This window comes from Thunnus thynnus, chromosome 23 (genome assembly GCF_963924715.1).
Source record: "Thunnus thynnus chromosome 23, fThuThy2.1, whole genome shotgun sequence".
In the NCBI taxonomy this organism is placed as follows: Eukaryota; Metazoa; Chordata; class Actinopteri; order Scombriformes; family Scombridae; genus Thunnus; species Thunnus thynnus.
The window spans coordinates 20,273,803-20,299,334 of NC_089539.1; the positions used below are offsets into that span (position 1 = coordinate 20,273,803).

At 41.1% G+C, this 25,532-nt stretch overlaps 2 protein-coding genes across 4 annotated transcripts; both read right to left on the reverse strand.

The window, feature by feature from the left end:
* Positions 1-749: 749 nt before the first annotated feature.
* On the reverse strand, positions 750-9,904 carry metap2a (methionyl aminopeptidase 2a). The gene is made up of 11 exons (XM_067581360.1): positions 9,718-9,904; positions 7,326-7,421; positions 7,165-7,227; positions 6,960-7,062; positions 5,661-5,822; positions 5,384-5,565; positions 4,548-4,642; positions 4,330-4,426; positions 3,099-3,202; positions 2,761-2,876; positions 750-1,937 (listed from the first exon to the last, which is right to left on the reverse strand). Exons 1-11 carry the CDS (start codon positions 9,872-9,874, stop codon positions 1,685-1,687), a joined length of 1,428 nt encoding a protein of 475 aa, XP_067437461.1. The 5' UTR covers positions 9,875-9,904; the 3' UTR covers positions 750-1,684.
* Positions 9,905-12,077: 2,173 nt separating this feature from the next.
* Positions 12,078-25,325, reverse strand: vezt (vezatin, adherens junctions transmembrane protein). 3 transcript variants are annotated; one of them, XM_067581326.1, is made up of 12 exons: positions 25,165-25,325; positions 23,797-23,934; positions 19,319-19,408; positions 19,036-19,220; positions 18,320-18,604; positions 17,734-17,880; positions 17,003-17,150; positions 16,299-16,657; positions 15,580-15,773; positions 15,126-15,232; positions 14,816-15,023; positions 12,078-13,785 (listed from the first exon to the last, which is right to left on the reverse strand). In XM_067581326.1, exons 1-12 carry the CDS (start codon positions 25,198-25,200, stop codon positions 13,220-13,222), a joined length of 2,463 nt encoding a protein of 820 aa, XP_067437427.1. In that variant the 5' UTR covers positions 25,201-25,325; the 3' UTR covers positions 12,078-13,219. The 3 variants fall into 3 exon arrangements, with proteins under 3 accessions (XP_067437427.1, XP_067437426.1, XP_067437428.1); XM_067581325.1 differs by having other exon boundaries at positions 17,734-17,892; XM_067581327.1 differs by lacking the exon at positions 25,165-25,325 and adding an exon at positions 24,752-25,064 and having other exon boundaries at positions 17,734-17,892.
* Positions 25,326-25,532: the final 207 nt, after the last annotated feature.

The window sequence follows — 25,532 nt, forward strand, 5'->3', positions numbered from 1 at the left end:
GAAACAAGGGGAAACTGCTAGCCTGCTTCTGTAACATGTTATATCTTGTTATTTTTAATCCCAACAAAAAACAGAAGTGTAAAAACAGCAATTTTGCGGTTTTCAGATGGTCTTTCGACAAACGAGCTGTTTCCCCATTTTCAGTTATGTTCATATTTAACACAGAGATGTCAGTTTTATCCAACACTTAGCGAGAAAGAGACTAAACTAGTTCCCAAAAATGTAAAACTATTACCCCCCAAAAAGGACAAACGATATTTCAGTGACTTGTATTGTTAAAAATTAAGTTTTTCTGTAAATTGACTGTCTTATCAATTGCTTAAACAATTGTTACATTTTTCAAAAAACACCTGAAAAGGACTAATTAGCAGAGATTTATAACACTTCATGGACTTCATTATAATGTATCACAACTTGTAAACAAACTTCTATGTAAATTGTACATTTCTATCAATTTTCAATTATTGCTTAGTCTTGAAACTTCAATGATAAAACAATTTCTTTTTTTTTTAAGTATGACTATTGATATTTACACAGGGGAGGTGTCTTCACAAGCCATTTTTGGCCTCAAACCTCTCGGCACAATGTTCAAATTGTTTTAAATTAGTCTATTTTTTTTATATATGTGCAAATAAACTAAAAAAATAAACTATATTTTAGCTATAAATGTATATCTATACACTGATTATACAGTCTTGTGATTAGATTTCCTGCCTGTAATTAAAGAGACTTAAGAAGAGGACAGCAGACAATGAGCAAAATTATTTTATTCATCTTTCTTTTTTTTTCTTACAAAAAACATTTTCAGGGAGTTCAAAATGAAGCATTTCTTTATTTTTGGGAACAGTGGCAGCAGCCATTTTCCAAAGATATTTTACAAATATCAAAGAAACGATGACTGGAGGGCCAGAGTGCAGAGTTCCCTCCTGTAGCGACAGAAAGCCAAACATACAGCTGCAGATGCACGGTGTCTGTAAGAAGATGGCGTTTATTTGTTATTGTTAACGACGACGACGACACCCCGAGCTTTAAATGTAAGGAATTGTCTGTTTGCGGAGAGATACGTGGCCATGCATTTTGGCCTGACCACTTCTTAAACCCGTCAGTAGCGTTTGTGCTTAATTTAACTCAAGCACGAAGCACTGGAGGCTCAGTGGGGCGCCATAGAAACTTTGAAAATGAACAGGGAGGTATGAAGGGGTTTCCTACGCTCACCATCAGTTGGAATACTGGGGTCGCACTAAACGCAGCGGCAGCTTAAATAGACTTTTTTAACTGTTTGACAGTTAACTTTTTCATGTTTTTTTGTAAAATGAGGTCCGCAGGACAGTGAGAGCAAACGGCAACGCCTCCTCCAACAGACAGAAACTCGTTGGCCTTGTTTACACTTTTTCTTTAGCCGTGTTCAAACACATAGATAGAAAACTCAGCAATTTCAGAAAGCCAGTCCTTCTTCATTGCAAGCTGTGAGTGGTGCATTGTGGGTAGAATACAGTAGCGTTTTGGCATCCTTCACTGCTGCTCTGAGACAACCGCTCCCTGTTTGAGCTGATTTATCTGTTGCTAAGGGGGTCTGGAGGTCCTGTGTGGTGGTGGTGAGGAGGAGGAGGAGGAGGAGGAGGGGGTGTGGTGGTGTTGAAGGGGGCAGGTGGGGGGATGGGGGAGAAGGAGGAGGAGGGGGGTGTCAGTAGTCGTCTCCCCGGCTCACCACCTCCTTGCAGGTGGGCCTGAGCAGGATGGTGTGCTCGAACTGAGCGGTGTAGCAGCCCTTGGTGTCGCAGAGGGGAGGGTAAGGGTCCACGATACCCAGGTCACACAGGTTCTTCAGGGCCATCAGGTACTTGCTCTCGCCAAGGCGGTCCAGCCAGCGCCGGCAGAACGCCAACGTGCCGAAGTTCTCATTGACCACGTTCAGCAGGTGCTTCGCTCTGGGCAGCCTGGAGAGGAAAGAAGGAAGGAAGTAAACATCGGAGATTTTAGCAGAGAAACGCCACAACCACAGTTTTAATTTCACTTCCTGTTTTTGAGAGATTCTAGACATCAAATATTGTTATTTTGTTAGTAAACATAAGACTCGACAGTTGTTCTCTACATACTATAAAACACAATGTGACAGTAAATTAATTTGTCCTGTATGAACACAGGTTTAAAACAAACCAAATACCTGTTAATTAATAGTATAAACAGTATAAAGTGTCAGTGAGGGCGGCAACTAACCGTTATTTTCATTATCAACTAATTGGATTTCTCAATTTAATCATTTGGTCGACAAAACATCAGAAAATGGTTAAAAATGTCCGTCACAGTATCCCAGAGCACAAAGGTGACTTCCTCAAATGTCTTGATTTGTCTGATAAACAGTCAAAAACCCCCAAAATATTCAATTTACTATAATAAAAGATAAAGAAAAGGTCTTTGTCTTATCTTATGAATATTTAGAGTTTTTAATGGAGAGCTGAAGTTGTAAACTGATAGGTGATTTTTTAATAACATTTATAATTTATGAACTTTTATCTTCACCAGAGATCAAAAAACATTCTGATTTGACTCATTTATGACTCTCAGAGTTGAGGGTGTGATGCAAAACAGCTTAATCAGGTGTTAAAGGTTAATTATAAGGGTATATAAAAGGGCATTGATTAACCTTCTATCCATTCGTATAAACATTTCAGCAGCAGGTTTGTGCATCTCTACTGTGGCTACCAGAAGACGTTTTAAACCAACCACAGAAAAACATGACGACGGCAGCTGAACTCTTACCTGATGGGGACGTGGCCGACGTCGAAGTTTTTCATGTAGTGAGAGCACTCCATGTCGTCGTGGACCACACCTTTCCCTGTGCTGCCGAACGTCTCGATGGCGTAAACTTCTCCCTCCTGCAGGATGAAAAACACACAATCAATCAACAACACGAACTCTGCAGGTTTGAAATAATTTTGAAGTTATAAAAACTTAAAGCATGAAAGTCTTTAACTTCTTTCTGCCATAAAGACGACTTGACTCGTCGACCTGCAGACATCCTGAATAACTGAGAACTATGAAATAAACACCCAGTATGCGTCTCTGAGTCTGCATGACAACGGTCTTTATTAACTCACCTCCATTCTCGTTGCTTCTCCTCCTTTAACGATGGGCACAGTCTTACCAGCGTGTATCCTGTACTGGCCGATTGAATGACCGTTCAGGTTTCGGATTGGTTTCACTGGAACAGAAAACACACGTTTCATTAATAAACTACAAGACATTTTGTAAAAAGGACAGTTTTTTAGTTCACATATGAACTGTGAAGCTGCAACTAACAATTACTTTCATTATCAATTGTTTTTCTTGAGTAGTCGATTAGTTATTTAGTCTATAAAAAAGTTGATCACTGTTTCCTAAACATCAAGGTGAAACCTTAAATTTTTTGTTTTGTCCCGACCAACAATAAACAACCCAAAGATACTCAGTTTACCATCACAGACGACTAAAGAAACCAGAAAGTATTCACATTTAAGAAGCTGGAACCAGACGTTTTCTATGTTTTCTTTATAAATGACTCAAACAAACTCAAACAATTAATTATCAGAACATTTGGTGATTAATTGTGTCGGTCAACTCATTGCTGAAGCTCTGATATGAGTAATAATTGTGATAGTATTATATGTGCAGTAAATGTCATGTTGTTGCATAATAGGGTTTTTGAAAGTCAGATTTCAGGTTTTTCTAATTCTGCAGCACTTGAACTCACTTTAATAGTAAACAGACCTTTAAAACAACCTTTAAATATGAGTTCACAGTGTTACATACAGCTGTGTTAGTATTAAAAGACTTGAAAAACATGATGTAACCCAGTAAATCCTGATGCAAACTAAACACTTTGTAACATCAACATGCTGTAAATCTGCACTGCTGTTTGGTGGGTGAGTGTTCAACTAACTCTAGTCTCTGATAACGTGTATTTTTGTCATTTTCAGGTTCTATAATGATATAAAATCAGTGTCTCAAATCCCATTAATGCATTTATTTTTCACTGTATAGAAACTGTTCAGCAAGTGCTTTGTAGGAAATGTTTTTTTCATGTTTTATAAAACAAATCTGCAGAAAAACAACCTAAAACTCTTCTAACATCACAATCTTCATGTAAACAGAAAGACCATTTTTAGGAGGAGTTCATTTTATCTATTTAATGTTTATTTTCATAGGAACAAGAATGGACCAGATAGTTTGAAATGTTGGTCCCTATATGGGCTCTTATAAAACAGCACAAAACACCTACATAATAATTAAATTAACTACAATCTTCTGTTAGGGTCTATATATGTTATGCAGGTGTAGATGGGACGATACCTTGGTAGGTTTTGCCGTCAAGCTCGACCTCGTAAGACTCCATCACTTCCTGAATCGCCTCTCCAACATCACACAGACGCACGTCAATACCGGCGTTCTGCAACGAGACGACAAGAAAACATGAGCTGCAGGAAAAGTGAAGAAGAAACACATCAGAGTGAAACATGTGTGTGTGTGTTCGTGTGTGTGTTCATGTGTGTGTGTTGTCAAAGTCATACTTTGATTCCAGTATTGGTGGCGTCTTTCACAGCCTCCAGCAGCTTGTCATACTTTGGGTTAAATGTGACAGTGAAGGCACAGTCAATGATTCGCCCTGGAAACAAAGCAGAGCGACTTTCAGAGACTTAACAGCACTCGACCTCATTTTAAACAGAACATTTTCTAAAGCTCAACAGTTAAAGAACATCTGAGCTGGTTGCTTTCATTTGGAGTCGGTAAGAAGGATCAGTTTACAACTACGGCAACTGTAGAGGCCTAAACCAGCGATTCTGCTTGTTTTACTATAAACTAAACTGTAATTTACATCACTGTTCATCATTGTTGCAAGTCATGTTTCTGAGTTTTGTGTATTTTTCTATAATTCTGGAAGCTGCTGGTTTAAAGCTGCAACTATTAGTGAACAGTTGTTTCATCTTTTCAAGCAAAAATGACAAAAGTTCTTTGGTTCCAGCTTTTCAAATGAAACAACAACATAACTAACTGGTTTAACTACAGTTACAGTTACCATAAATAAACATGTAACAGCTGTCAGCAGGAGTTCTGACTCCCTGCAAAGAAACACAAAGCTTGTTTTCATTTTTCACAGCAGCAACTAAACTGTTTCACTAACAGTTTTCACTATTAGTTTCCACTGAAAACCTACTGAACTGTGACTCCAGAGCCCTGAGTTTTTTGAGCAGTTACACTCATAACTTCTATAAAATCGCTCTTCTTTGTGCAACCAGTGCCGTCGCCCCCTGCTGGCCGTTAGAAAGGATGCAGGTTTGTTTTTCAGACCTGCAGCTCGCCGTTTGGGCAGCCGCTTCAATCTGTAAAGTATCTGAACGTGCGTTACCGTTGATGTGTGTGCCGAAGTCGATCTTGCAGACGTCGTCGTACTGCAGGACAGTGGGGTCTCCGGCGTTGGGAGTGTAGTGGGCAGCGCAGTGGTTCAGAGAGCAGCCGGTGGGGAACGCCAAGCCGGCGTTCAGCCCGTTCTCCTTTATCAGCTTCCTGGAACAATCCTCCAACCGCTCGCTGAGGAGAGACGGACGTGAAACTGAGAATTAAACACTGTTCAACGGAGAAAATTAAGTTAAAACTCTGCAGAATCCAGGATTTAACTGTCTCACCAGATTTCGATCATGGTCATGCCGGGTTTCAGGAAGCTGCGGACATGCTGGCGGACCTGTCTGTGGGCCTCGGCTGCCTGTCTGAAGTCGTTCCACACTTCCTCGTTGGCTTTATCCAGCACCCGCTTCTCGTCGTTGGTCGTACGCCACGCCGCGCTGCGACTGAAGACGGACACAGATTTTATAACAAGGAAACTGGCAAAAAAACGCATCGATATTAAAGGGAGACTGATTATAGAAAAGGTGCCTTTTGATTTAAAAAAAAAAAAAAAAAAAAAATTCTAATAAAAAGTCTTAATGAGGAATAAAACACTCTGAGCCATCAGTGGATTAACTCAACATGTTCCCGCCGCAGGCTGCAACTGGTTTTACAACGTAAAAACAACAATGAAGCTGCTGACTCATCGTCTGGCCGCCGTCACCTGACCGGGGTCAGTGAGTTCGTCTGCACACAGTTAGCGACGTCTGTCTTTACAAGCAGCTTCAGAGTTATTATCACCACCCGACTTTTACTGACATGTAAATCAGAATATTTAAACATTGTTCACGTCTGAGTGGAATTTGTTCACATTCAAACTTTGACAGACTGTGATGAGCTCGTTCTCAAACCGTCTGCAGGTTAAATTTAGACATGAGAGCAGTTTTTAAAGCTAATTTAAACACCTGCAGTCGACCAGCCTCTCCCTGAAAATAAACATGTTTTTAGTGTCCAGACACCAAATTCAATATTGTTAAATTAGAGGCAGGATGACTTTTTACACAACCTGCAAAATACGACACTGTGACTTAATTTGTGTGTCCAAACGAGCTTTTACACAACCTTTAATTATTTTGATGATCGATTAATCGTTTGAGTCATTTTCCAAGTTAAAAATGCCAAACGTGATGGTTCTAGCTTCTCAAATGAGAGACTCTTCTTCTTCTCCTCATCTAAAATGAGAGTATATTGAATATTTTGGGGGTTTTAGATCACTGGTCAGACAAAACAAGACATCGCTTTGAACTCTGGGAAATTGTGATGACTGTTTTTCACTGTTTCTGGACGTTTTATTGGCCGAACAGATTAATGGATCATAAAAAATAATCCATTAGTTGCAGAGCTGCTGCAGCACTTTTCAAATCAGAGGTTATGATGTGGTTTTTTGGAAGATGGAAAAGCAAAAGAGGGAGATAAGAGACAATAAAACAAGAAAATAATATAAAAAAACGAGCATAACTGAGTGTAAAACCAACAAAATAAGATGTTGAAAGTCAAGAAAAAGACAAAGAAAACAAACGTGCTCCGATGTGGCGTCTTACCCGTCCTGTGAGGTTGGATATTCACACTCCTGTCCAATGGGGAAAACTCCAGTTGGATATAAATCGCAGATGGGCACAGATGGGGGATCAGTCTGAGTTTTGGCTGCGAGGAAAAAAGACAAAAAAACATCAAACTGACAAACCGACGTCTTACAGTAAAGGTCTGAATTTACAACACAAAGAGCCGAAAACGTGATCAACTTACGTCCTTTCTTCTTCTTTTTCTTCTTCTTCTTTTTCCCTGCAGTGTTTTCTCCGTCATCTCCATCTGTGCGAGCAAAGACGGGGGGGGGATTAGAACATCTGACATTTGACGCGTCGCCGCTGTGTCAACACAGCGGATGGTTGTGTGTTTTCAGGCGTTACCTTCCTCGCCGTCCTCCTCCTTCTCTTTGTCCTCTATCGCCTGCTTCTCCAGCTGTTTGGTCACGTCGGCGACTCCGTCCGTCTCCGCCTCGGTGCCTGCGGCGGCGAGGGGAAATAACGTCAATAACAATTACAAGCGCACACACTCCAATAGGCGATCTAACGAGCTTCAGCCGACAGGTGCTGCGTCAGCAAAAAGCTGCACAAAGAGGAGGGAGAGCGCGGCTACGGTTGTGTTCGTTATCGGCTCGTGTGTTGACTTTTTTTTTTTTATAGTTAATCATCTAATTGTTAAATTGAGAAAAACAACAATATTCAAGTCCAAGTTGACGTTATGATGATAAAAGCAGCAAATCCTCACGTTTCAAAAAACTAGAACCAGAGGTTTTCTTGTATTTTTGCCAAATGAAACAATTAATCAATTAACGAAATAGTTGACAATTAATCAATGTGGGAAAACAGCAGGTCTCTTAAAATATGTACAAAGCAGCTAAAACGAGAAAATTAATAATGAAGGAAGAATTTTTTTTAAACTACAGTGTTGAATTGGGAAAAAATAAATGTCATTTTATTCTGAAACACAGCTCATACAACAACATAAAAATTATTTTTATGGGAACTTTGGCATAAAGACGAACCACAGACAAACCATTTAGTAAAAATGTTAAAACATAAACATCTTTTAACACGTCCATCTTCATTTTTGCCACTTTTTGATGACATTTCCTTTCTAGAGGAGGAGTACAACTATTTTTTCTTTCTCCACAGCAAGAAGGTATTCAGGTTAGTAACAAAACAACAACCAAAACATAAATAAACGTCAAGAAATTGTTTCTAGATGCAACTTTTATAAGGAAAAAGACAGTGGAAAACCACTGCAAAGTGACTTTATTATGAAAACTGATGTTATCTAATTATTCAGTTGTATTCCGGGTGGAAAGACTGGAAACACTTTGCTTTTAATCAACCTGTATCATGTTTTATGTGCTATAAACACCTGACAGCTACTAAACTATCTTTAAATTGCAGCTGCTTTGTTGGAGTTTGGATTTAAACGTATTCACGTGTTTAATCTGGTTGATTTATTTTAAAAAAAATCCTCCTTTCGAGTCCTTCAGTCTTATATAATAACTCTGACAAATTACGAAACAGGAAAACTTGGCTGATGCTCAACCGGAGGGGAATTAAAGCCAGAGGAAGCGGTTTGAGCAGCTGATTTTGTTTTTTTCTTCTCTCGATTCGAGTGATCGATGACTTTCTTTCTGTCGACCCAGTTAAACGTCTCTGATCCTGGTTGTGTCTCTGACCACAGCCCGGCGTGTTTCATGAGGCCTGACAGGCGCCGCAGCTACACAACCCACATGGCTAATGAGGATCTGCGTCAAGTCCGCCATGTTTCATCAGAGCGCTTCCGGCATGACTTTCAATATAAACGTCACGTTCGACAACACCAAGCCCATTTCTCTAGAATTTTATAACATGTTGATCTTTTATAACCATTTTCTGACCAATAAAGTGACGTTTCTTCCAAGATTATGTACGCGTTTACCACGCCAACCATTTTCTTCAGTAGTGTAAGAATAACATCTGCGTAGGTTTCTATTTTTGAATATTAAAAGGCCACCAGAAACAGTTTTACTCATTCTGGTTTTGTCGTTATAATTTTTGAGGTGTAACATAAAAAAAATCATAACAGATGACGTATAATCTCTGATCGTAAGATATGTTTGGAAAATATACTTTTTGATTCCAAGAGTTTTCATTAACATTGGCAAATAGAAGTGGATTTATAGAATTTAATTAATTATTAATTGATATTGGATATTAATTGAAATAATATCCATACCAACAAATCGAAATATACATTTAACAAAAGTTTATTGATCTTAAATGAAATCGAACACTTCAACCAATCAGAGGACTGTTAAAACAATTACTCTGTGCTTTTTTATTCTTGGTAAAACGTCCTGCGGGTCTCTATTAATGTTCATATCAACATTAATAAAAACTTCTTTAAAATAAGTTTTATTACACGTGTTTTTATAATATATAATCAATATGTTTACCACGCACCTCCAGGCCTCCTTTACCAAGTAATTAGTTTAATGATCATAGTGACGACTTACGTGATCAGTCTGCTGATCTACAACCCAATAAATCAATCATTGTAAAATGATCTACAACCCAATATATCAATAATTTTAGGTTGATCCGCGACCCAATAAAGCACTAATTTAGCCACTTTTCCACGAGCAACGAGTCTGATGCCTTTATTTTGAAGGTATCCTCCCAGTGTTTCCGGGTGTGTTCATTCTGTCTACCTTGACTCCGCTCTACTCAGTAACATTAGCCTGTTAGCCTGTTAGCCTGAAGCTGCTCGGGACTCTCTCACCTGTCGTGGCAGACTTATTCTTCTTCTTCTTCTTTTTCTTCTTCTTTGCGGTCTCCTCCACCGGCTCGGCCTCCTCCCGGTTCTCCTCCCGGTCCTCCGCCTCCCCGTTCAGCTCCCGGTCTGGGACGAGCTTCTGCTCCGCAGCCACGTCCGCCATGATCTCAGGCTGCTGCTGGAAGAGGAAGCGCCAGGGATTGTGGGAGTGCTGTTTGTGATGCTGCCTTCACGGACACTCGGAATGTATACAATAATAATAATAATGATAATGATAACGATGATGATGACGACGACGATGACGAAGATGATGATGAAAATAATAATAATAATAATAATAATAATAATAATAATAATAATTATTATTATTATTATTATTATTATTAGTAGTAGTAGTAGTAGTAGTAGTAGTAGTAGTAGTAGTAGTATATTATTATTGGTGTGTTTTATATTTTATTTACAGTATATATATATAATAGTATTGTATTATTATTGTATGGTGTTTGTATATTATAATTCTGCATCTAACAATTATTTTCATTATTGGTTAATCTGTCGATTATTTTCTCAATTAATCATTGTTGTTGTTTGTTTCTCAAAGCCAAAGGTGACATCTTCAAATGTTTTTGTTTGTGGTTTTATTCACAACCCAAAGATATTCAGATTACTATCAAAGAGTACTAAAGAAACCAGAAAATATCCATATCCAACATTTGAGAATTTGAACATTTTATAATTAATCAGTTATCAAGGCAATAGTTGGCAAATAATCTATTAATCATTGCTCTACATTACTACATATACTGCACAAGTATTGCATATAATACAAATTATTTGAATATGATGTATGTTTATGTATATTGTATTTTTAGTCAACACTTAGTTTATGTACCTAGTTTATTTATATTATAATATTTATATTATAATTATTATCATATTATCAGTAAAAGTCTAACAAGTCACTTAATTACTTCAGTGAGGATGCAGAGATTATTATCTCTATTGCACAAATATTTGAAAAATTCCTTTACATAGACTATTCTAAGTAGAATTACAATGATTAGTTGCTTCATCAATAAGTCAATTGACAGAAAATTAATCATCAATTATTTTGATAATCAAATAATCATTTTAGTTATTTTTAAAGTAAAAATTACAAACATTTACTGGTTCCAGCTTCTCACAATTGAGGATTTAATACTTTTCTTTATTGTACACAGTAGTAAACTGAATATTTTTGGTTTGGACTGCTGGTTGGATAAAATCTAAAATCTGAAGATGTTGCCTTGGACTAATTGACAAATTAATCAATAATGAAAATATTCAATAGTTGCAGCCTTAATTCTAACATATTTTAATTTCCTTCATTTCTCTAAATTCCTTTATTATTTATATCATTCATTTAGTTCCTTATGTTTTTTTTTCTCTAAGCATGTCTCTCATGCTGCTTTAATGAGTGAATTTCCATCCCCTGGGAATCAATAAAGTCTTATTTTATCTGATATTATTTAATAGCTAGGCTTACTAACGTATGTCGTCAGAAATCGGAGCTTCTGGAGAGACATTGAACGCAGCACAAAGTAAAACATGCTGAATCAGCTAAAGTGGAGTTTCTGCACCGAACAGTGAGTCTAATGAAGAAATATCCCGTGAAGTGACAGAAATAAAGTATTAAACTGCACTAATGACCTGATCAATGAAAAAGGAGCAAATAAGACATTAAGTACACTAAATACAGAATACAAAACGGAATAGATTAAATTGAAATAATCAATTAAACTAATATATTTGAAGAAGCAAGATATTGGATTATTTATGTGTTAAATTTTTCCACACAAATATGTTTATATTTTATAAAATCTTAAGCACCAGTTGCAGTAACAGAATTGGCCACTAGATGGCAAAGCTGTAACAGTAAATGATCTAATTAAATAATGTCACTAATAAAGTTGTGTTCTTCTTTATATTTAGAAGCTCTTTCACTACTTGATGCACATTTTGTTATGTTCATGACATGTTACAGGACAGTTTCGGTATGTGTGGCCTTAGTGGTAGTCAAATCCTTCCATGATGTGTTTAAAGCTGAGCTTTAAAGTCAAGAGATAGAGTTACTGAAATGTGGTGTTCCCCCTTCTTAGATGTATTAAATCCCCGAGACAGGAGGACTTAAAAGTTAAGTCTTCAGTCCACCACATCAGGTTTCTCCTGCAAAGAAAAAGGCAAGAACAGCTTAAAGGGGAAGCAGCAGCTGTTGTGGGTCAGACAAATGCAGAATCCCACAAAACATATCAAGTAACACCACCAAACCTGTTTCTGACTGGCAAACAGACAAACATGAGTGTCAGAAAAGACTTCAGGATACATCGAACACTTCCAGAATGATATTTTATTTTCACATTGGAAAAAATGCAGGAGGGGTAATAGACCTCACCCCCCCCCCTGAGGGGAGGGTGCAGGGAGGGGTCAGGACAAGGCAGACATGGTGACAAGAAAGACTTGGGGCGGGGTAGGAGGAGGAGGAGGAGGTGGTGGAGGGGGCACACACACATCAGGGCTGTCACTCTTATGGCAACTTCATATGAAACAAACAAAAAAAAAAGTTATAGATTGCCCTCACATGAGAGAAAATGCTTCTTCTTCTTCTTTTTTATTTATTTATATTTTAAAAATCACCCCTCCTCTTCGTATCGGATTTTTAAACCTCACAGCAGCAGCACAGCTCAATGAATTCATGCCATCCACATCACACAATTCAGTCCATAAAGTGTCGAGTCATAAACGAGGCTTCCTGACCTTCCCTTTCCGCCGAGTGTAAACACAGACGCTCCGTGGATTGTTTCTTTTTTTTTTTTTTTTTTACATACAATAGCATTGTATTCCAAATATGCCACTTGAAAATAGGATTGTGAATGTATGGTCGGCTATGTGTAACCCTATTGTGTCCAATCAGGTGGGGGGGGGGGGACGAAAATAAAGCGCTGACGGTAAAAATAGTGATCCACTTCCTCTTCTCGCAGAGCTCCCTCTAGCTCTCGTGGGTGTGTATGTATCTGTCCGCCTGATTGAATTAAGATCAGCTGATTCAACCTTCTGCTTTCCTGACAAATAAAATAACTCGGAGTGTTTTAAGTAAACTGCAATTAAAACCGTTTTTTTATGTTTCTTACAATCTTTGTTTCCACATCTACCGAACGATTGTGAGATATACACTATGCGGATGTCACCAAGTAAACTGTAGACATTCTGGTCTTCCGACCTTAACACCATAAGGTCGTGTTTTTGTTGTAGTGGTTCTGGTACCTGAGTTTTAACAGCAAAAGAGCAGTAAGAATCGTGGGTAATGTAACACGGACGGATCGGTAACAGAGAGTGGCGTAAAATTTTGAAATATCTCCACACCATAAAACAGTTAAGATGTGACACAGACCCATCGATTAAAAGACACCCAGACAATCAGACATAAATACAGTCTCTGCTCAGTGCTCGGTTGCAGCAGCGGGGTTTGATTTCAGTCCTTCTCAGGGGTTCGTCTGTTGCTTTCCTCTTCTTCTTCTTCTTCATCTTCTTCTTCATCCTCCTCGTCTCCGAACGTCTGCTCCTCCATGTTGATGAGCGAGTGCGAGCGCGCCGCCACCTGTGCGGCGAGGGCGGAGCTGAAGCTGAGAGCCTGCGAGCCGTGCATCTCCGTCAGTCTGTCCATCACAGTGACAGCGGGGACTTTCGGCTTCAGGAAGCAGTCCAGACCGTTCTGCGCCTCCCCTTCCTCCAGGACGCCGTCGTATTGGTGCAGCTCGGACGCTCCTCCTCCTCCTCTCGCACAGACCGAAGTTCCTCCCGCCTCCCCTCCCTCAGCTTCCAAACCACAGCTGAACTCCGTCACCGGCTCTGTGGAGGGGTCAGGCCCCACCCTCTCGTCTTTTCCTTCCTCTTCCTCCCCTTCGTTTCCTGCAGCGCGCTCTGATAGGTGGTTTCCTTCTTCGTCTCCACTTTCTGCTGAGCCCACAGAGACCGGAGCGCCTGAAGGCTCCACGGCAGGATCTGAACCGTCACTGCGAGCTGAAGGCGGCACAGCAGCTGCAAGAACGAAGAAGAAATGTTTAATTTAGGGTTGGACTGATACATAAATTTTGACCTTGAATTACAAATGTGATACAGATGAGTCAGTCATACATGTTCTGATTAATATCACACTGATGGTGTATTTAACTGTAATGCAACAGTTTGACTGGATTAGTGCTGCAACTAGTTAAAATTATGTTCATCAATGTTTAATCTACAGGCTATTTCTGTCATAATCAATATACTATTAGTTGTTTAGTCTATAACATGTAAGAAAATAGTTAAAAATACAAAAGTTAACATCTTCAAATTGCTTGTTTTGTGTAACTAACAGTCAAAAACCCAAAGAGATTTATTTATAATAATATAAAACAGTAAATCATCACATCTGAGAGGCTGGATCGAGTGAATTTTTTGTGTTTTTGTTGCATAAACAACTATTAAATAATTAAAATTGTTGTGAAATGAAGCTTTTCACTTGACTTTACACTTGTGCTGAAACAATTCATCAACTGTTCAATCGATAGAAACATAATCATTAACAACTCTGATAGTAATCGCTTAAGTCTCATCAAGAAAAACAATCAGATATTTTTAAGTTAAGCGTCTCAAAAGTGGCAACTTAGTGTTCTCACTCTTTCATATCATCTATTGAATATTTTGGGGCATTTGGACAGTTTGACAGCGTTACCTTGAGCATTAGGAACTTGTGAAGGTCACTTTTTTACTTTTATTTATAGACAGTTGCAGTGCAGATAATCTCTGGTCTTTCCTTCCCTGAATTTGCTGCCTAAATATAGAAAAGGAAGTACACACGTACTACCTCGTATTATCATCATCATCCTGAGTGTTAGCCAAGTGCCGGCTTGTACAGTAACAAGGTCTAAACACTTTGCCAGTAATAAAAAAAATGTGGGAGAAACATGGAGACGGGATGAAAACAGGCGAATAAACAGCAACCAGGAAAACCCACCATCAGTCAAACCCACCAGCTTCATCATATTTAAATTATCACAGAGGAGAGATGACACTGTTCAGTGCAGACCTTGGTCGTTGAAGAGCAGCTGCTTCCTCTTCATCCTCTCGCCCTCGGACGCACGGAAGCCCAGCACAGCTTTGAGCTCTGACAGGACGCGACGAGACTCCTCCCTCTCCCTGCGCTGGCGTTCCCGTTCCTCCGGTGTCAACATGTCGCACCAAGAACCCCTGCCTTCACCGTCCGAGTCCGAGTCCGACACGTAGGCCTCCCACTCCTGAAACGAAGCGGGGGGGAGAGATTGACGACGGGGAAACGAGAAAAGAGATGTAGCGAAATCAGCTCTAGATTCGAATCGGACACTCGTGGATCATCTTACCAGCTCCTCCGGTACCGGGTCTCTGTCCAGGATCAAGGGGTAGGAAGGAGGAGGAGCAGGGATCTCGGGTACAGGAGGACCACAATGCTCCGCGCACTCAGCATTACCTGCAGAGATGATGTGCACTGATATTATTGAAACAAATTAAAAAAATGATGATCTCAACAACTTATTTCTGGAGTTTGGTTTGGTTGTGTGTTTCTTGTCTTAAATTCTGGGGGAGACACGTACTTCCTATATGACTGGCAGTAGTTTTGAATCACGGCAAAGGAAGGGGGAAGGAGGAAGTCTGCGCTAAAAATAGCCTCAGTTTAGCCTCAGACGTATATGTGGAAACCGATATACGTCTAAAGAAGGGGTGTCACTGCTTTGTCTTGCACATATTTTATAGTAAATTGGGAAATTATGTGTGAGGAAACATCTGTAACACCGTGGAAAGTCTGACTCTGCTCACCCGGACAGGCGTTGGCCCGTCTCAGCATGCGCTCCACCTGGGTGATGGTGTCCTCCCAGCAGCCGGAGCTGGCTTGCATGTGCGGTTGCAGCTGGTGCAGCCGGTCACTGAGGTCCTTGTAGCCCTCCAGTGTCAACTCCGCCAGTTCTTTGGACACCATCAACTTCTCCAGGTCGTCCTCCAGAATGATCATCCTGAAGATATCGCACAAAGAAGAGGGAGGAGGAATGTAACAAAAAGCGCACAAGAAATCTAGCTAGACTCGGGTTTAAAATAGACGCAGATTCGTAGAAGGGCACAAACTGGAGGTGTGATTACCTGCTGGCTTTTAGGTCTCTAGTGTGAAACGTGAAAGGTCATTAAATGGCACTTTTATATTCTGTGTACTGATTGAAGTGCCTTTTTCTAGTCTTCAACACACTTCTCACTTGTCTCAGAGTTTAAAAATACATCCCAAAACCTAATTCTTCTGTTTCTCTTAATCACCACCAGCTCCTTTCTGATTGCTATGACTTTTACCTGGATATACATCCAAAAAAAATCATATTTACAACCCCAGTTTCCATCTTTTTATGTACTTATTTTATTTACTGTGTGTTATTACTGCTTTGCTTGTACAGCGACCCAGTTTCCTCCATATTGGTCATTAAAGTTTCATCTTATGGGAGGTGTAAAATGAGGCCAGTGTGTGTGTGTGTGTGTGTGTTTGTGTGTCTCACTCGCTGAGCACAGCCTTGAGGTGCAGCTGGAGGCTTCGGATGGAGGTGTGCAGGGTGTTGAGCTCTCGGCATTTCTCCCTGGCTCGCCCGGTCCTGTCGGAGCCCGTCGTCCTCGGCTGGGTCTCGAAGTGGCGGTGGAAGTCGTAGCTGCGCTGCACTTCACCGAGACAGCTGGCCAGAGCGTGATGGAGGGGCTCGGTCACCGCGGCGATGGACCGGTGTAACGCTGGCGTAGGAGGAGGGGAGTTGTCTCCTTTTGGACCGACCTCTTCTTGCTCCTCTATTCGCCGCGGTGACAGGAGGAGAGCAAGTCGACGGAAACATTCAGAGCTTTGTCCCACCCACAGCTGGAACAGCATCTGCAGGAGGACAAACCAACAAACACTGACTAAATACCATTCATGCAGAAAAGTACAACCCACTCCTTTCTTGGACTTTGCTTTCTTAACTGTCAAGGGTTTCTTGTTTCAGTCTTTTTACCTCAAGAGCAAAATTGAGGTCAGTTCATGAATACGCTACTTGAGTTTCACGCCATCGACCTACTCAAAGCTCTGACAAATCTGTAAAGAGTTTGCAAGACACTGAGCTTACAGGTTGAAAGCAGAGAGGTGGATTAAGTGGATTGAGAGACGTTTCTATGGACTTTTTTGGTTCTATTTTTTCCCGCCGCTACCAGCACGCCCTGGTTCCCCCTCAGGCTTTACCTTCAGGGCAGGCAGGCTGTAGTCGTCTGTAAGCTCCTGGGCCTGTTCGTCACCCAGGTGCTCGATTCCCAGGCCGAGGCCCAGCTCCTTAAGAGGCACCGCAGACACATAGTTGGTCACGTTATCGATCTCAGAATTCAGAGGGAACGTTGGGAAGCGTTAAGGACACGTCACCCTTAAAAATGTGTGTATTTACAGACATATTCATCTATTCAAATGTGTTACTTCAAATGCGTTTTTATGTCTATAAATGACTTAAAGGCATCAACTTTAAAAGTCGTCATATGAGACCCTGAAGAATCAACATTCTCCTCTTGCTTAGTAACAACTGTTAACCTCAAAATCATATTTTTCCCTTTAACCTTTTCACATCTATACTCAAGTTATGTACTGTATATCTGACTGCTTTTGGATGCAACAGTATCTTTAAGCAAGTGTCACATTATTCCAAAGCCCTAGACACAAGGAGAGCAGGCACTATGGTAAAGGAATGTCATCTTTTGACTGAGGTAGTTCATGAGTTAAGGACATATGAACATTTAAAAGAGACGTTATGATGCTGACTGCTTTTTAGTGACCTGATTCAACAACAGAGAAGAAGAAGAGCTGGTTGTTTGTCAATATGTCTGCAGAAAAGAAAGTATAAGTTCTCAGCTTTACACTAATAACCAAATCCAGTCGCTACAAAACAGGCCATATTCAGGCCGTTATTCTCGACAGGTGAAGGATATGCCTTGAGCATGTGACAGGTGGCTCTTCGCGAGGCTCTGAAGGCAGAGCGGAGCGCCCGGTACAGGGCCTTCCTCAGTCCGATCAGCTGCTGGCCGCGTGGCACCGCCCCCGGCCCCGCCCTGCTAAAGGAGCTGGCCGCACTCACCCTGTCGAGCAAACTTGACAAGTGAAATGTGATACAACTGTGGAGACGTCCCAAAGAGGCAGGGGGGCACACACAACACTGAACACATGACATCACACTGAACGAGACGACACACAAGACGAGACAAACACGAACAGAGACATGAAGACTACACAGAAATGTAAACAACACCAGATAGTAGTGACGGAGGAGACAGTATGACATGCTAAAAAATCACTTGGTGATTCAAGGACTGAGCCAGACAGACAGTGTTTTCTATAGACGATGCTAAAGCTATAGATAAACAACACCACCTGAAGAATTAGCTTAACTAACAGGACTCTACCAACATGGGAGTGGATTAATGAGACAGTAGTGACAGCTGGAGAAATGAATGCAAATTTTTACATCGTGTGATTGGGTGATATGAACGTATGTGGACATAAAACGAGCACACTTACAGGGTGAACCCTCGGGAGATGACCTCGGTCTCCTGCACCAGGCGAAGGGCTTTGCGAGACAAGCCGGTCAGAGTCTTGCTGTTGTGGACCAGAGTCTGGAGCTGCGTGGCTCTGGCGTGGACGCCTCTCTGCATGCGGCCCCGTTTCCACAGCGTGGCCCCCCTCAGCCCCATCCAGCCCAGCAGGGCGAGGCCCCACGGGGCTGCGGCCAACGACCACAGTCCCTCAGACACAGAGCACAGACCCAGCAGCACCGCAGCCATGCCGACCAGCCCCGCCATGTCCCTGAGCGAGGAGAACAGGAAGTGTTTATGACCGTTTCACAGTTTAGATCATGAGATCTGCGTGTGGCTGAGATTAATAAAATATTATTAGAACTAATAAAATATGGAATTTTGTTCATTCTTTATTTAATTAATCATTTAAGTCATTTATCAAGTAAAAATGCCGAGCAGTTACAGCTGATTCCAGTTTCTTAGATGTTGCAACTATTTTGATAATCAATTAATCTGTCAATGCTGAAAATCTTTGAAATCTTGCATATTTACAAAAAACAATACACTGGGTGGACAAAGTAACATCTAACAACACAGTACAGTTTGTAAAGGTAATATTTAAGGCCATAGTTTTACATTTGTGATGGTGCTGTATTGAAATGTATTATATCTTCTTGTGATCTATGTGTGTGTGTGTTTCTTTCTTTCCTAACAGCGTACCATAGCGAGGGTCTGGCGATGAGGCTCGGTCTGGGCAGGGCGCTGGCTCGGCTGGGTGAGCCAGAGGGCGAAGAGCCCAGTGTGAGCAGGCTGGGGTCTAACAGCTCAATCAGCTCTACATCCTCCTGCAGCAGCACATCCTGGTCCAGAATGCACCTCACCGAGTACTGACCGAACACACAGTCCTGCAAGGAGCGAGGTAAAGAAAAAAAGGGGTTTAAAGACAACAGATGCCTTGATGGTTTTAGTGCCAGCATTCCTTTCCGTTGCCCGTTCTACCCACCAGTTGCTGCTCCAGCTTACGAGATGCAGCGGCCTGGTGAATGGGGCTCCATCTCCACAAGGCTTCAGCCAGTCTCCATAAAGGTCCTCCCTGCAGATCAAACACACAGGAAAATATTATTCCTCAGTCAATTAACTACCGCCACCCCCCTTTTCATTCACCATTCAGTACCGTTTAAATATGTTCCAGACTTAGACAACTTATTCACTAGTGTATCATTGCATTCTGTATATTTCCCAGGAATCACACATGTTCACCAACAGCTACAAGAGAATTTCCCTGGAATAGTTGAGTTTGTCCAGGAGGCAACAACAATTAAGTGCAATATGTGTTTATATAACACTCACTCGTGGGTCTTGTACAGCACCACTGTGGCACACACATAACTGCTTCTCTTTGTTTAATTTCCATTTTGGCATTCAGCATCAATAAAACTTTTATCCTTTCAAAATATATGGTTGTCAGATGGAAAGGAAGGATTCTTTGAGTTCTAGGAAAAAAAAAAAAATAAAATAAAAGAAGAGAGAGGCACTATGCAAACACACACACATCTCTGTTTCATGTCTTACTTCCAAAGAATCTCCCAGCAGCGGGGACTCCCACTGTAAACAGTCCCGACCAGAAAGACAAATCTAGAGCCACACAGTTGAAAGTGCTCTGACATTTCAATATATAACGAACCTCAGGCTTGAAAACGTTGCTCGTTGTTTTGCTTGCAGGTGCTAAGAACCTCAAAAAATCCTAAAATGTGTAAAGCCTGATCGTGAATAGGATTTATATTCACTAATCTACTTCGTGTTTCATGGAATCAGAAAAATGCTTTGTTAAAAAAAAATAAATAAATAAAAAAAAGGGGGTAGATGTTTGTTCTTTTTCCGTTCATGTTTAAATAAAGTTAAAAATCAGAGAACAAGCATCATAACATGTGAAGTGTGAGTGTGTGTGAAGTGTGTGTGTGTGTGTGAGCATGAAGCTATTGATCCAGACCGGGCATCCTGCATGATGACCCTTCTCTGCGGGGGGAAAGCACAAGTGTTATTAGTCTAAAGGCTCCGGTCATATTGATTACTGATTGGAGACTGAGCTTCCGGACGGGAGGAGGGGGGGGGGGGGTTATTCACATGTGCATTCATGTATGTGTGTGTGCGCGCTCTCCGAGTAGAACACAACTCTATTGTTAATCGCATCAGATACTATCACGGAGATGATGTAAACCGCACACGGATTACTTTCACTTCTGTTAATATCAGGGCTCAGTGTTGTTGTGGCTCATCAGTGTTCTGCTTGGTGTCACACAGGGAACACTTACAACAATGTGAGAGAACGGACATACACCGTATGTTACATATATATATGTTACACAATTAGTCAATTAATCGATTGGTAGATAATAAATGAACAAAAGCTCTGTGTGTTTTTCTGTTAACGTCATTTTGCAAGCAAAAATAGTAGGGCTGCAACTAACAATTATTATTATTATCATTATCAATTAATCTGACTATTATTTTCTTGATTAACCTTTCGGGCTATAAAACATCACAAAACAGTGAAAAATGCCTGCTTTGTTCGACCAACAGTCCAAAATCAAAGAATATTTTGAATTTACTACAAGCTAAGACTAATAAAAGCAGAAAATCCTCCAAAATAACGAGCAGGAACTTCAAACTTTTGGCATTTTTACTTTAAAAAATGACTTAAATGATAAACCGACAATCAAAATATTTGTGGATTATTTTTTGTTTAATTGACTAGTTGTTGCAGCTCTAAAAAGTAGCAATCATTCGCTTGTTCTAACTTCTCAAATTTGAAGATTTTTATATCATTCTTTGTTCTTGGAAGTGAACATCTTTATGTTTTGGATGGACAAAATTTGAAGACATCACCTCATACATCTTATGCTATTTTTTTTAAACACTTTATATCAAATAATCAATGAATAAAAAGCATAGTCAGCAGATTAGGGCTGCGGTCAGGCGTGCTTGTCTGATGGTCGAGTAGCTTCGGAAACCCCCTCCCTCAACACCCTTCCTACACCGGGTTGCGCCGCGCTGTTTTCAAATCACACAATCTGACATTTACACCAACTGACCAGCGACTGACCAGCTGTGTGGAGGTGAGAGAGGAGCCGAAAGGTTTGAACTTCTCTCTTCTTTCATTCTTAAACAGGACTATTTCTGTCACAAACTGTACCACAAACGGCCTCTCCGGGCTGCGTTCAGTAAAACGACGAAAAAAATAAATAAATAAATCACAATTTAGCCTTTTATTGGTAACGTAATGAAAGATAAACTATGATCCATGTACGTGAACAAGGTGTTTACCTCGGCTCCAGCTCTATCTAAGCTGCAGGAAATTGGTCACAGGGGGACGACCCAAAAGCTTTCCTGTCTCATCTCGATCCCTCATCCTCCTTAACTCCTTACAACAACAGCACACCAGAGAGGAAGCGTGACACGTACGGAAAGTTCCTGAACGAAGCCAACACAACACCGTTTCCCGTAGCAAGAAGGGGGGGGGGGGGGGGGGGGGGAGGGAGGGAGGGGAGGAGGAAGAGAGGAGATTGAGTCAAGTGATTCTGAGCTACCCCGGACACATTACTCATCTGACTAAACCACAGGTCGAGTCCAACTACAGACATCAACTGTTAGATTAATGCCAGCTTTATTAAGAGTTTGCCGATTTTTAATCCTTTGATTGCAGAGTTGAAGCGCACACTGATCCATTCATAAAAAAAAATAAAACAAACATACAACATGTGAATAATAACAAAAAAGAAAGATGTAGCTTGTAAGAGGATGCTCACAGCAGGCAGCAGGAATAACGTCAGCAAGAAAGCAAGAGTGTGGTCTCTGTAATCACATTTGGACTATCTCTTCGAAAAATCGGAACAACGGCAGGAGAGCGAGATGCAGGAGAGAGAGAGAGAGAGAGAGAGAGAGAGAGAGAGAGAGAGAGAGAGAGAGAGAGAGAGAGAGAGAGAGAGAGAGAGAGAGAGAGGGAGAGGAAAGAGAACATGCAACACTAAATACCTCCATCTGTGTGCAGGGAACACTTCTCGCCATCTCTATAGTATCTTGTCTGACTGAAGCGGAGCGTATAAAGCAGTGTACATAACTGGGCTGTGGGTGACTGTGTGTCAATATGCGTCACTGTTTGAAGTCAATAGTCAAATTAATTACTTTCTGTCTGACTGCACAATTCAAACAAACACACATGTGCGCACACACACACACACATATTGCCCCGGGTCAGGGACGCAGATTCTTTGAAGTGAAAGTAATTATGGGTGCTAGTTGGGGTTGCCCCCCTACTTAGACGATTAGTTGACCGAGTCTGACCTGATGGCGTCTTGGGTTGGTTGAAGTTCATTTGTTGTGTTTTTATGATCTAGAGATGAAACTGTTACCCAATCAATCGGTTTGTTGATTGATAGGAAACGAATCAGCAGCGATTCTGATAATATCTTCGTTGTTTAGGTCATTTCTTAGGCAAAAATGTCAACAATGTCAACACATTTTTGTCTATTTTGTAAAATTTTGTAGACCAAATGATTAATAAAGAAAATAATTGGCAGATGAATTGATAATAAATATAATTGCTAGTTGGAGCCCCACAATTTCTCAATATTTTTTTGGTCATTTTATGATTTATTTATGGATAAAAATAGCCTTTTAGCACATTTAATGTTTATTAATGTGTACTAGCTCTACTTGTATTTGGTCAGAATGAAAATAATATCTCCTGAAAATGACAGGAGTATCTCTAACATCACAACAATATTCACACGTGTAGGAGGTTGGGCGGGTTGTCACTAATCACCGTGGGTGGCGGTTCAATCCCCGGCTCCTCCTGTCCACATGTCAGACTGTCCCGGGGCAAGATACTGAATCATCAGGTGCAATGGAGGGAGTGTGAGTGTGTGTGAGTGTGTGTGAGTGAGTATGAATGGGTGAGTAAGCGGCAAGAAATGTGAAGCACTTTGGAAAAAAAGCGCTACATAAATGCAGCCATTAAGTTAGTTGGTCAAGTCAAAACATTTGTCTCTTTTAAGCACTTAATTATGAGATATTGATCCTTCTGGTTGTTGTTTTATGGTTATTTTGGTTATGCCATCTAATGTACACTACAATTAAGTTTTGTGTGAGCTTGAGTGTGTGGGAGGTAAGTTTGTGTGTGTTTTATGCATCTTTGTAATATGTTTTATGTGCTTTATTAGGTTTCATGTTCAAGCCTGAGTGTGGTCTGTGTTTTAACCAGCAGCAAGACTAATTTCCACCTTGGGGACAATAAAAGTTCAAGTTGAGGTTGTGTATAACTGCACTCATCTGCACAGGCAGTAATACAAGTGATTACATCTGACTAATGTTTCAATTAAAGTCAATTAGTAAATTGGTTGATGAAAACTAATAATTTCTTTGGAAGAGAACAGCAGTGCTGATGGCAGTCACATGTTTGTGTCAGCGATGGCGGGGACTCACTGAAGTTTTCTGTGGACCGTCGTCGGGAGAGGCGAGGTCACCCTCTTGTCCTCCATATTCCTCCTCTTGCGATGCCGTTGGACATGCCTCAAAGTCTGTGTGCCCTAGATCGTGCAGGTACTGGAAAAGAGGAGAGTTCTGCAAAGAGAAAGAGAGACGGTCAGACAGTTTGAGGAATAGTTGAGGAATTTTGGATGAGAAGAAGAGGAAATAGAGAGCGGGAGACAGAATAGTGCTAGGAGTGGATGGATGGAGAAGAGGAGAAAGAGTGGTGATTAGGTCATTAGTCTGGTGCTGCTTGAGCTAAAACTCCACCTGATTTTGCCCTAGTTTTTTTTCCCCCAGTATGAATCTAAAAGGTGTCCCGACTCTGATAAGCGAGGCAAAAGAACCTTTGATTCATGAGCCGGTCTACTTTCCCCTCAGGATCCATCAGCTGAAGTTGAGGCTCCACCTTTAGCCGATCTCTCCTCCATGAAGCTTATTATTCTATTCTGGGAGGAATTCTGTAAAGCCTAAGTGAATTCACATGTGAATCTGTACATCAGCATACTCTCACACAAATGACAGGACTGTCATCACACATGCTTCTCTCCAATAAACAGGACACTGAATGTAAGCACAAGTCATAAAGTCATAATCCTATCTTCTGGCACAAAGATATACACAGGCATTACACTGTTCCCTGGCCTAAACAAAGAAGGCTCTGAAACTAATCAGCCATGAAATAAGCAAACATCCCCTGCTAAAATTTGACTAAAAGATGCCTGACCCAGTTCTCTCCAAACTGCTGATCCTCTGTTGCTGGGAAAAAGATTACTCGGAGCATCTTTGCTGTGTTTTGGTGCTTCTGGGCAGCTGCACAGCAGTTTAATGTTATTACCCACATATTGCCTCTACACACCCATCTTCAAATAGCCTAATGGTAGCAGTCATACTATGAAATGTTACTCACTTGCATTGTCACACGAAGTCGCAGCTCATGTTGTCACCAGCCAGATGTATTTAGCTTCGTTACATTTTATGTGTCAGAACCGACGCATTGGATCAGGTCATCCCCCCCACCCCACCTCACCTCCTCCAACTACCAGTCCAGTAATGATGAAACGCCGACAACAATGCGCACACTAGCCCAGCTTAGCCCCCTCTCATGACCAATAAAGCTCCTTGGCAGAAACACAGTAAGCAACCAGCCAAATATGAGGATTTGTTTTGGGCTTGTCAATGCACGGCAACAGGGCAAGACGGCTGCTTACTGTGAGGCTAGCATGCCCACTAGCTTGCTACCTAACGTCTATTTCTGCCCGGGTAGGTATGACAAAGCATCAGCTACAAGTTTCGTCAACAAACAGCGGCCGTGATACAAACCTCAAATACCACATCTTCATCAAACTCCTCAGTCATTGCTCTCCGCCAGCCCGTTTTGCATTCTGAAGTTGTAGGCGGCAGTTGTCAGCAGGAACAGCCAGCGCGTATTATATTAGAAGTTGGTTGTTAGCCGGTTGCTAAAGCGTCGCATAGAACTACAATTCCCACAAAGCTCTTCTCCAACCGCCGCCGTCGCCGCTTCCTCGCGACCAACGGACGTGTGCTCGCGCCAGTTAGAGCGCCTTCACTGGTAGCGAAAGGGAGATGGCGGCCCGACCGTTGGAGTGTAAAGTTAACGGAAAACTAGCAGCGACTTACCTTTTTTTAACGTTGCTGTGATTAAATGCAGAAAAACAGCAGCAATTACT

Excerpts from the sequence above, each read along its gene's own strand:
- vezt (XM_067581325.1), bottom strand. The coding sequence starts at position 25,200 with ATGACTGAGGAGTTTGATGAAGATGTGGTATTTGAG. Across the intron at positions 15,774-16,298 it reads CTCAAGGCTGTGCTCAGCGA|GATGATCATTCTGGAGGACG; the intron begins GTGAGACACACA and ends CGATATCTTCAG. Across the intron at positions 15,233-15,579 it reads ACGGGCCAACGCCTGTCCGG|GTAATGCTGAGTGCGCGGAG; the intron begins GTGAGCAGAGTC and ends TCATCTCTGCAG.
- metap2a (XM_067581360.1), bottom strand. The coding sequence starts at position 9,874 with ATGGCGGACGTGGCTGCGGAGCAGAAGCTCGTCCCAGACCGGGAGCTG. Across the intron at positions 7,422-9,717 it reads GAATAAGTCTGCCACGACAG|GCACCGAGGCGGAGACGGAC; the intron begins GTGAGAGAGTCC and ends TCGCCGCCGCAG. Across the intron at positions 5,566-5,660 it reads ATGACCATGATCGAAATCTG|CGAGCGGTTGGAGGATTGTT; the intron begins GTGAGACAGTTA and ends GTCTCTCCTCAG.